The sequence below is a fragment of the Eublepharis macularius genome, chromosome 7, assembly GCF_028583425.1.
Source record: "Eublepharis macularius isolate TG4126 chromosome 7, MPM_Emac_v1.0, whole genome shotgun sequence".
In the NCBI taxonomy this organism is placed as follows: domain Eukaryota; kingdom Metazoa; phylum Chordata; class Lepidosauria; order Squamata; family Eublepharidae; genus Eublepharis; species Eublepharis macularius.
Window position 1 is genome coordinate 46,544,519 of NC_072796.1, and position 12,482 is coordinate 46,557,000.

At 41.3% G+C, this 12,482-nt stretch overlaps 1 protein-coding gene across 1 annotated transcript in view; it reads right to left on the reverse strand.

Annotated features, from left to right (window-relative positions):
• The window catches only part of MBOAT1 (membrane bound O-acyltransferase domain containing 1), a 39,048-nt gene that overhangs the window by 15,739 nt on the left and 10,827 nt on the right, over nt 1-12,482 (reverse strand). Inside the window, exons 2-5 of the mRNA XM_054984986.1 lie at nt 9,274-9,419; nt 7,628-7,705; nt 7,134-7,229; nt 660-715 (exon numbers count right to left, since the gene is read on the reverse strand). Coding sequence (XP_054840961.1) covers nt 660-715; nt 7,134-7,229; nt 7,628-7,705; nt 9,274-9,419 — 376 coding nt within the window. The remainder of the gene's footprint in view (nt 1-659; nt 716-7,133; nt 7,230-7,627; nt 7,706-9,273; nt 9,420-12,482) is intronic.

A 12,482-nucleotide genomic window follows, 5' to 3' on the forward strand; every position in this document is an offset into this window, starting at 1 on the left:
AGCTCGTCTATTAGGCAAAACAGCTAAACATGACACTTGTAATAACATACACCAATGACACCCAACGTGCTGCCCATGAGAACCATGATGCCCGCTGATGGTTTTCTTGATCCTTATTTGCTTCCTCCCCAAAGCACCTCTATCCCCAGACAAAAAGCCAATCCTGGCTTCCCTTCACATCACTGTAGCTGGTTTTTCAGAATAACCTAGAAGGCATTGCTGTTGTGTCTGCATGGAGTACCAATTCAGAAACAGCTGCCCCTATGATAGGAGAATGTTTGGTTTGCAACCTTCCAAGATTTGGTAATTGGCCTCGGTATGTTTGCCATGAAGGCCTTTTTGTGATTGGTCCTGTCCCCCAGTCATTTTGTGGTGATGCCCATTTCCCACTCTCAAAATTCTAGAAGTACCCATAAGCTCAAGAAGATTGTGGACTTCCAACATACATGAGAGGACAGAACTACAAATCATGAAAACATGTTACTATGTCTGAACACTCTTTAACAGAGCATAGCAAAAAAGTGTTAATGAGATCTCCATGAGCTTCAGATGTTGGCTGAGGAAGTGCAAACGGTTACTTTATCAAAAGATGCCAGCATTTATTTGGTGATGTTTACAGAAGACAATGAGATGGCAGACGGAAATTTCACCTTCCTTACCATCATGCACCTGGAAGGCGAGTGTAGTGATCTTCTGCGTTACAATCATCAGTGGCCTAAAATACAGTATTGGGGAAAGGGATCACATCTTACATGCCATAAAACTGTTCTCAATATATTCAGATTGATTCCATATTTTCATATCTCAAACTTATTTCCAGATGCTCAGAGCAAGACACAACAAATCTTTGAGTTGGTTAAGTCATTATCAGTCTAACCTACAATTACCTAAGGTGGTTCATGTCCAACTGGGGCTTCAACCTGGCTCTCCTTGGCCCAAGCCTAACACTGTAACTACAACACCACATATGTATCACCATTTAATTCCAAGTAGCCCCTGCAAGATTTGCAAAAAATCTGAAAACTAAAAGAAGAGGATGGGTAAAAAAGTAAAATATTATGTATTGCAGAGGGAAATATATTAGTGAGACATTTAGGGTTGATGAATCATCATCCCAAAATGGTGTCGAAATGGTGTGGGTTTTTCTTTCAAAAAGAGGTAATGGGGAACAGAGCTGAGGAGATATGTGGGCTATGAGAGGGAATGAACAGAGGGTACAAGAGAAAAAGAACCTGGGGGGATAAGAGGGATGACAAAAAGAATGCTGAGGGATGGGAGAGAGCACATGGGGAGGAACAGACAGGATGCAGAAGCAGCAAAGAGGGCAACAAGGAACGAAGAGAGCAAGAGCAAATGAGGAAGAACCAGGGTAAAAACATAGCATGGGGAAGGGGTTTCTCTGCATGTCAAGTAAATACTTTAATTACCTCTTGTAATTACTTTAACATTTAAATGTCGTATTTTTAAGCCACACTGAATGGCTGGAGAGGAAGGATAGAGCTAAGTAAAATAATTTTGAATAATCTTTCACACATAAATGAATATGCGGCTTGGACAGGCTCCTCCCCTATGGATTAGATCTTGGGAAAGATTTCTGCAAATGGAGGGGGTGGGATGATTTTCACCAAGTCCCCTGTGACTACAGACTTCCGACTCTCCCCTCCTGCTATTCCTGTGGTTCCCCTGCCCCCCAGGTACAGCATTTTGGGGAGCAGTTCAAGTTGCAGTGGGATTGGAGAGGGGAGAAATCCCCACAAAATCCCTCCTATGCCTCTCTGTGGATCAGAGAATGCACTTTTAATAATAAAATGTAATAGCAATCTCAGGGGCTCATAGCAAGGCATTCATAATGGCTGTTTCAATCCCTTCTCTTGGAAGTCTGCCAGAGTCTGGATATTCTCTGGTAATTAAGATACATTTGTGCTCAAATTCAGAGCCTGAAGATCAAGGTAAATTTTGTGGCAAACTCATTTCAAGTCAGCTAGTATTGCCACAGAACACACACTCATAAAACAGATAGTGCTGCCAAATGATAATGTTCAGAAATAAAATGGTAGCAGATCTTTATACTTCTACTGCTGGATTCTAGCACAAAATAAGAAGTACAACACAATTGTGTTCACTGTGTTTACTGACTTTTAACTTCAGTTTTTCATCTCTAAACTGAAGTAACAATTATCTGCATTAGAGGATTTTGGTGTGGGTGGAAGCAATATAAATTCATTAAATATTTTGAAAAGGCTTCCTAATACCGCAAAAATTTATCAAAAATTGTAACAATGAAGTACTATTGAGAACTAGCTGTTCTGCGATAACAGCTAATTTGGTGAGCTGTGTTTTCCCCACCTACCCCAATTTGGAACAAGGTGGTATAACCTTCCTCAAAAACCCTTATTACTAGTCCCAGATCATTTTTGCCTATTTTTTTCAACAAAAAAGTAGACAGAGCAAAGAATCAGGACACTAAAGATAGATTAGGGAGTAGGGGTGTGTAGTTCAGTTCGAATTTTGGATTAAAATATCAAATTTTGGCTGACTCAGTAAAATTCAAGTATTCCAAATTTTAAAAAATCAGGTATCCTGGTTTTTTACCGAATTTTCAAAAAAAAAAAAAAGGCAACATTTGGCCATTGATTTCTATGGGAAAATTACTCTGGGACTATCTCCATATTTGGTGGGAACCTACTCCTGACTGTCCTCTAAAGACCCCCCAAGTATCAGGAATATTGGACCTGGATGCCAATTCTATGAAGCCCTGAACAAGATGCCCCCAGCCACTTGATTGTTTCCTATGGGGAAAAAAGTCAAAGCTGACCCCCAATGCAGAAAAACACTAGGGCAAAGCTGCCATGGACAAGGCACACTCCCAAATGCAAGCTGAGCTCATCCCAGAGAAAGCCCAACAGAACCAACCTGAAGCACAGGAGTGGAATCCTCCTGGGACCAAAGTGAAGGAAGGGGACCAGAGAATCACACCCATTCCTCTAAAAAAAAAAAAAATGAAGCAAGGGACACTGTTGCAACTTAGCACAACAGAACCAGTGTCATTCACAGCAGCCAGACACTGGGTTCAGCAGTGGGGAAACACCACAGAAAAGAACCAAACACCACAGAACAGAACCAAACAGTACCTAGCCACAAGCACAAGGCATCCCCTTCCTTCAGTTTGTTTCTGTTCAGGACTCATTAGAGGACAGTCAAGAGTAGGTTCCCAGAAAATCTGCTGCAGATTGCAGGAAAAATGCCACCCCCCAGCTCCTCAGATAGCTCTCCAAATTTTCCCCATAGGGAATAATGGAGAATGGATGGGGGCAGCTTCTTTGGGGGGCCCATAAAATTGTACCCAGGGGTACAACTGTACCTGGGAGTACAATCTTTACAAAACTTGGGAGATCTCTGGAGGACAGTCAGGAGTAGGATCCTTCCAAATTTGCTGAGGTTTGGTTGAAAAATGTCCCCCTCCAGCCCACTGGATATCTCCCAGAGTGATTTTCCCATAGAAAACAATGGCTGAATTTTTCAAAACTACCCAAATCAAATTAGAGAATCAATGCAGAATTTGAGGAATTCTGAATCTTTTCTCAGATTCACTAAAAACAAAATAATCAGATTTACTGTATTTTTGGGTGTGTGTGTGCACACCCCTATTGGGGAGCCTCTGTTTTGCTAGATTTGTTCCAACATCAATTACTGTCCCTGAGACCCAACAGATTGTTGTTTTTTGAAATCAAACAGAACAGAAATTATAAACATTGAAAATACACAAAGAACAACTTACCATTGTTACCAACATAATCCTCTTGGCACAAAAGAACAAAATATGGAATTAAATAAAGCACTAGTACAACTTGCTGTTTTTTAAATACAAAGGCAGATAAAAGTTAGTATTTTAATATTTTTAATCTTTAAATAACTAAAACTATACTGTACACTTAGCTATTACAAGAGGGGGGCTTGTGAAAGATGGACATTCCTATTTGCTCCTCCTCACTGCTGGCTCTGGTTTCCCACGGAGGCAGCTTTCTTTTTGTGAGCATGAATTTGTGTCTTTTCATGTGCCTGAATTTGTGTCCCCCTCCATGAACCCCCTGGCTTGCTTCCCACCGCCTTATTCTGGTTGCCTCCCCCCCCCCAGTCCAGCTCACCTTCCATCAGCCACTTGTTTCCCTCCACTCTCCTGTTTGTTAGCTGGACTCTCCCCCAAGCTTGCTGAGGGCTGGGACAGGAGAAGACAGGCAGGCCAAGCGAATCAAGCTAGATCCTCACTCCTAGCTGCATTTTTTATCCCATATTAGGGCGAAGGGAGGTCCATGTCTGCAGACGTCACTGTTAGGTTTCAGAAGGGTAGCAGCCCCAAATTAGGGTCCTCCCACTGCTGGAACTGGTGTGGGGTCTGTAAAACTGACAGCCCAGGCAGCAGGAGAATGGGGATGCCAGTGTCACAGACCCCACGCTGGAACCAGCGCGGGGTCTGTGACACTGACAGCCTGGGCAGCAGAAGAAAGAGGCTGTCAGTTTTACAGACTCTGCACCAGTTCCAGCGCAGGGTCTGTGAAATGACAGCCCGGGCAGCAGGAGAAAGGGGCTGTCAGTTTCACAGACCCCGTGCTGGATTCAGCTGATGGGCTGAAACCGGTGTCGGGTCTGTGAAAGTGATAGCCCCGTTCTCCTGCTGCCCGGGCGGCAGAAGAAAGGGGCTGTCTGTTTCAAACGCCCTGCACCAGCTTCAGCAGCCAGTGCGGGGCGGTTGAAATGCCACAAACCACGAACCAATTCCCGAACTGGGAAAAGGTTGGAAGTTCATGGTTCGTGGAATGCTACAAACCACGAATCACATGGTTCGGTTGTTTTTTGTTCATGCCCATCTCTAATGTGGATGTGCGTTCTTATTATGACAATTTTGAAAAACTTCTGCTGTCTCAGAATAAGGCAGCAGTGTATTAATAGGCTGGCAATTGAAAACATATTTCCCCTAGTCTTGAAAGAACTTAATTGGCTTGCAGTTTGTTTCTGAACATAATTCATAGCACTGGTATTAATATATGAAGCCAGCAACAGCCTGCCACCAGAGTATAAAGAACCACTTATTCCTGCCTGCCCATCAAGATAATCTGTCGAGGCCTTTCTCTGTGTTCCACCCCATCAGAGATTAGATGTATGGTTGCCAGGAAAAGGCCATTTCCATGGTGTCACTTCACAGAAACCACCAGGTGAAATCGGGCTTATTCACTGAAGCTTTTTATCTAAACCTGATGATCCTTCAGTGTTTATACTGTGTTTCATTGCTGGCTTGCTATTTTATTATCTTATTTGTGTAGTTGTAATGCTTTTTGGAAAGCCACTTTGGAAAGTCACACAATTCCTGTGACAAAAATAGGAGAATTCCTATTAAGACAAAATATTACAGCCCTGCTTTATTAAGCCTGCTTGCATTTGTTGATACTACAGAACTTTTTCATCAGTATGAAATCTGAAAAACTTCCAAAAGTGGCAAGCCAGCAGATATCTACTCTTAAACAGGATCAAAAAACCTGAAAAAGGGAGCCACGCAGAGATAGGGTAGGGATTTGTCTACAACTCTGAAGGAACATCTGGGGTTGTAGGAAAAATATGAAAAGGGAAGAGATGAAGTTTTTTTTTAAACATACACAAACTTCAAGAAAAAGGAGGGTGGTGTCTTGCAAGATCCCAGCTGCATTTTGGTGTTGTCTAGCAACTCCTATAAACATTTGGGAAGAGATGGGGGGGGGCAGAAAAAAGCAAGTAGTACAGGAGGAGGTATGGAGGGAAAGATTCAGCAATAGTGAGAAAGATCAGATTAAGTAGGGGGCAGTTTGGGGCTTGAATTTCCTTTTCCCCTTAACATCACTAAACTTTATTTCCAATGGCTCTTGCTTTCACAATCCATTGCTCTTTGTTTCACTTTCTTTAGACGTTTTGTTTGTTGGCCTCACTTCCTAACATGCCAGTTTTCTTCCCTGTACATAGCCTCTCCTTATCATAAGCACTACAATTTTTTTTACAAAGCTCCCTCCAATATCTCTTTACATCCCTCCTGCCTCAGTTGGCCATCTCATCTTTTTATTTCTCCCAAGACTCCATTTCTTTCACAAAACTCTTCCTTAAGGCTCCATCTACACATTACAAAATCCTCGTGTTTAGTGGCAAACAAGACAAGGACTTTGTATCATGTATGGGATAGGAGTTTGTACCCCAAGACTCACACCAGCTCTTTTCTGTTTGCAACAACAGCACACACAGAGAAGATACGGAACTCAGGAGGTACATCCAACTGGAGCCATGGGTTCAAGATGCCTGCATGCAGCCACTGTTAGTTTTGAAAGTTTAAAAACAATTTTGTGATGGAATTCATGGGAGTTAGAGACCACCCCATAGGATTTTCCCCCTCTCACACAATTTCTCACCTACTCCACTGCACCAGGGTTTCCAGCAGGAATTTAATAAAGGTTTGAGAGGATAGAATCTGGATATAAATTCACCTAAGCCTGCACTGAAAGTGACGAATAATGAGGCAACTTGCCAGTCTGACAAGAACAAGATAGTTGGCTTTTAAAAGTAAACTAGAACAAAATTTATTCAGAAAGAAACTCAAAACGGAGGTTAAAAAAATAACATTAAAACAGGAGATGTGAGGTTTTATACCATACATGACCAAGGAAAATCTGAGTCCCAGGCAGATTTAGTATGCATAAATTCAGCAGTCTACTGTAACTAGATTACACACTAGACCTAGAAAAACCTGTAACACCTTCGTATGCTCAGTTCCCTGGATCGGTGAACTAAACAAATCTGTTCTCTCCACAGATCTTTCATTCATGCTCCTGTTAAACTAACACTTCTCTTGCATTCACAACTTCCACCTTCTGACTCTCAGCACTTAAAGCTTAACTGACTAAACCTTCTCCTATCCCTTTCCATGTTCAGAGCTCCTTTTATTGGCAGATTGAGGGCACTGCTCTCTGGCTCTTGTGTTGCTAGGATATGTTTCTGTGACCTGCCTGTCACAAATGCCAATAAAACACACACCTGGCATTTCTGTTTACCACTGAGCGCACACACACACACACACACACACACACACACACACAAATAAAAGTGTTAGCACTACTTACCCAGAAAAGTCTGTAGTGAGAATACCATAATGGAATATGTATATCCGACTAGCGTGGCACACAGTGAGGTATCCCATAGCTACTATAAAAGAGTACCTAGAATCATACATATTTAATTAAATGGAATAAAATAATTAACCAAAAAAGTAATCAAAAACAACAACCTTGGCTCCCAACCCCATATGATAAAGTCTGACAAAGGAAGAAAAGAAAAAAGCAGCTGGATTCTCTGGCATATGAAGGGGTTTAGGACACAGAGGCTTATTTCTCGATATGCCAGGTTGTCCAGCTAACTCATGCAACTGCCTATATTTTTCCTGTGACTTCCTATTCAAAACGTGCATCCAAATTGTCAAGTCCTCTTCAAAGCACGCTGGTGCACAACAGTTAGTCACAGATGCTCAGGGACTAGAGAGAAAAAGCAGCAATCGGAAGAGGCAAGAAAAAAGACAAGAATATTTGATGGAGACATTTCTGCAGCCACATAACCTTACCTATGAATGTTGGGAATACTGGCCATATTCATGATACCATAGCTCAACATCACTAACGTAAAAATATGGATGGAGTACCTTGAAAGAAAGGAGCAAAACAATAATCATATTCAAATATCACCGCAGGATAATGAGGGTGATAGAAGATTTTGTAAAGTAACTCAATTTGTTAAGGAAGAGAGGGGCAGAAACACGAAGCCCTTTAACACTAGTCCTTTAGTAACAGCGATGGAACTTGAAAAAACAATAAAATCAATCAGTTTGCTTCTAAAACAGATATGAAATTGTAGAACAGAATTTCTCTAATTCAACTCTTTATTGATCAAATACTGCCTTCAAAAAAGTTCTAAAGATTTCAGCTCTAAATGCTGCTTCTACCTTAGCTTCCAAACAGGAGTGCTTTTTTTTCTTAATAGAGGTACCAGACAATGTAGTGCTAAAATCATTTTGTTTCCAGGTTTTCCTTGGTCTCAATATGCTTTCTCAAGACTTGCTTTACTTCAATCATTTGTGAAGAAGACAGTCAAAATGCATTAGCATTGGGAAGGAATGGTGTGCAGTTTCCTGCCCTGGAAAGGTCTCACCCACATCAGTGCTATTTCATGCTGTCAGCCCCTCATGAGCACTGTACACAGGCTTTCTCTGTGGTGGCCCCTACCCTGTGGAACGGCCTGCCTGAGGAGGTCAGGAGAGCCCCTACTCTCCTGGCTTTTCGCAAACAATGCAAAACTGAATTATTCAAAAAGGCTTTTTATTCAGATAGGAGGGCTGTATTGGAAGAAGGGGGTCTCAGATGCTTTGCTAATGAGTTAGAACCATACACTTCAACCATTATGTTGCCTTATGTACTACCCATTTACTTTAAATATGTGCTCCTATGTGTGATTTAATATGTGCTCCTATGAGCTACCTGTGTTTCATGCTACCTAATGTCAGTCCTAGCATTGCTTATATTTTGTTTCAGCATTTCGTCAATCCTCTATTGGATTCCTGCTAATGCTATGTCTTTGTACATTTGTTTTTATTTACCCTACAGCATTATTTATGGAAATGTCCTTGATATTGACTGAGCTAGTGTCACACTGTGTAATCCGCCTTGATCCTCAGTGAGAAAGGCGGACTATAAATGACCTAAATAAATAAATTCCAGCATTTTTTTCTGCCATACCACTAGAGTGCTTTTGAGGGTTTAAAAACACCTAGTAATTACTATAGCTCTATAATGATCTATTGCATTTTTATTTCCATTTCAAATTTTAACAGAACTATTATAGTGCTATAGAACATACGTGAATGAAAAGAATGACTCCCAAACAGGCAGCGAGTCTCTACACCAGTCATGACAACCATGTCCCTGAGGGCCAATGTGGAGTTGCTGCAGAACATGTGTGGAAGGGAAAAGTTGGGGGAAAGATGGAAGAAGCTGTGTAGAAAACTTCCCACATGGAATCTCTGGCACCAAGACCTCTGCATCTGCGGCAGTGATTAAAGCACTACGGAGACTCCTCACCATGTGGAAGCAGCCAGAGCATGCATGTAGGATACAAGGTATTTTGAGATGGAATGCAAAGAACATTCAAAACTGAACATGAAATACCTAATCAGTTTTTATGAGGTATATAATTATTCAGAATACAAATACTCACCAACCAAAGCAGAAAACAGCAAAATATATTCCAAAAATGATGGCAAATGCATGGCGGACACCAGAGCTGGCATGATTAGGACTTAAGTACAGGCGAAACCAAAACGCTGCCAAAAGTCCAACAAGCTGACAAGCACCAAAGTTCACCTGAGGGAAAATGAAAAAATGATTGAAATCCGACCACTCTATCTGCAAACAGTGTCCATTACTGGCAAGCAAGAATTCAGCTATACGATCCTGGAGATAGCATGGAGATTTTCACCCACACAATCATCCAAAGAAGTTTTGAGGTGCCCCTGATAAACATTTAAACGGTACACAAAGCTACCGATGAGATAGTTCAGCCAATTTAAACTTGCAAAAGAGTTTCTTCATACACTATTCAAAGGCATATGCCTAAGATGTTGTAAATATAAAATGTAAAATGTGCATGTGACAGTGGGCAACAGGTATATTTACATGGCAGTCAAGACTGGGCAGTTTCACACAAGACTGATGCGTGTTTGTTCAACGTGGATAGGCAACTAGAGAGAAGACCTACACGAACAAGACAACCTCAACATAATCAGTTCTCTATATCCCAAACAGAGAGGGAGCTTTGGCACACTCAGGACAAAAAGCACACCAAGGCAGACACATCAGTATTGAGTGAAAACTAATTCCACTGAAATAGGAACAGAACTATCCGTTAACAATGGGGGAATGTCTGAAATGACAGGAAAACATCAGAAGTGAATCACATCTTCCCAAAAGATTGTTAATTTAATTGGGAACTTGCATAAACTTTATGGAAAGGCCTACCTGAAAAAGTCAGAAGGCTCCCACTCTCCTGACTTTCTGTAAAACTGAATTATTCAAGAGGCTGTTTCGACACAGGTAATAGGGCTGAACTGTACAGAAGGGTAAAGATTTAGGGCTGTGGTCTATACTACTGTGCATAGATCATGCTGCCTGTTGTAGCAAGTAAGGACCCTACTATGCAATATTTGCATCCCTTAACATGTCATGTTAATACTTATGTTTTTGCTTCAATTCTATTTTCAGATTTCTGGTTGATTTCGTTTTTCTGCAATACATATGCTATTAAACTGTTCATTGGATGTCTCATCCTGCTGATTGAATTGGTTTACTTGATGTAATCCACCTTGACGCCCAGTGAGAAAGGCAGACTATAAATAATGTAAGTAAAAATATAAAAATCAATAAAAATATAAAAATCAATAAAGTACAGAGACATTTATGCAAGGAGAAGGGAAAAGGATGCTGCTTATGACAAGGCACTTTAAAGTATTTATACCTTTCTTTTCTCCCCAGTGGGGATCCAAAACCTCCTCCATGTTATCCTTACAACAATCACCCTGTGAGGCAGGCTAGGCTGAGGGTCTCACCGTACGAGACAAAATACATGGGTAATTCAAGTGTATTTTGTAATTCGAGTGCATTTTGTCTCATGTGGTTTGACCCCAGTGAGGATCCAAAACAGCCTCCTCCATGTTATCCTTACAACAATCACCCTGTGAGGCAGGCTAGGCTGAGGGTCTCACCGCACGAGACAAAATACATGGGTAATTCAAGTGTATTTTGTAATTCGAGTGCATTTTGTCTCATGTGGTTTGACCCTGAGAGACAGTGACTGGCCTAAGGGTCACCAGTGAGTTTCCATGGCAGCGCAGGGATTCAAAACACATGAGAGAAAGACTGTTTCCACACGTCTTACCTTTTGCTGGCACATCGCGAAAGACAGCGTCTTCCTGGTGCGATTTCGCGTGATAACCGCGTCTTCCTGGCGCGATTTTGCGTGCGAAGACGCTGTCTTCCACGATGTGCCGGCAAAAGGTAAGACGTGTGGAAATGGCCAAAGTAATTCACTGGATTTACTCCTAATAGATCAATGAAAGAGGATGCTACAGCGGCACAATTTGAGAGAGTAAAGGCACCAGAAAACAAAAATGCACACCAACTGGTCTCGGTGCATAAAACACCTAAATATACCCCACATGAGAAAGTGTTTGCAATATATCTTTCCTGCCCATGCAGATCACTTGTTGTGCATTAAGTAGTCCTGAGGTTACCACAGATTACAATATGAACCTAAGATCTAAGATCAAGGCCCACTGAATTCCCAAGCAGCACAGGCGCAATGTAACATATCATTTAAGAAAGATATAAATAATAGAGTGCTGTAAGCAAGACCACAACATGTGAATTAATTGTTTAGCAACAGCAACATACTTTAAACTTGGGAGCTATTTAGTACACATGTACGTGTGTGTGTATTGATTTGAAATTACTACGGTACTCATCTCTCTCTGTTTCACGCATGGGTTCTGACATGATAAACATGCCTGTGTTCTGGATGCAATGGTGTTCTGCTGCTCTCCTGTTTTAAAGGCTGCACAATCCTTTTGAGATTTGCTCTAAAAATGAAACAGATGTTCTTTGTGGATTACCACTATGAAGCAGCCGGAGGAATAATCACTAACAGACCTTGTGGTGAAGCTGCAGAATAGATTACAAAGTCCTTAGTCAACAAAACCGTAAAAAGAGAGAATCCTTAGTCAACAATAATATTAAAAGGGAAAATATTTAAATTCAAAAGTAAATCCAGAGAATTAAACATTGTACTGTGAGTTAGCTAAACCAAACAGACCGACATTAGCAGTTCCCTTAATGGTTTCCCCCTACTAATGGCATGTTGAATGAATGGATGGCTTTGATCCAGGTACAATTTTCTACCTCTCAACAACTCATATTGATGGAACTGCATACAACACAGATGTTCCTATATTATTCAGTCAAGAGCAACAAAGTTCTGCCACTATTTCATGAAGAGGAAGTGCTTTAGAAAATGTTGGGCCATGGGCTTCTCCTCTGTCTCTCAAGGGTTCCTTTCCCCAGCTTCAGCTTGAGGTATCTCTGAGGAGACTTAAACCACTTTCCATCAGTCCTCTAACACAGTTCCACACTTTTGAAATGGACTAAGAGGTTTTGTGGTGGTGTGGCTCAGAGTGTTGATGAAGCCTGTTTGTCCACTTGATTGTGTTTGATTTGATGACTTGCAATGTTTATAAACATTCCATATGCTGAGGGAAGCTCTCAAGAATGCAAGATCATCAAAGTGCAAAGGATAATTTATGCCAATTCTAAGACAACAGCACATAATCAAGAGAGATAGCAATATCCTTGGCAGTGTTGCATGGTAGTATATTA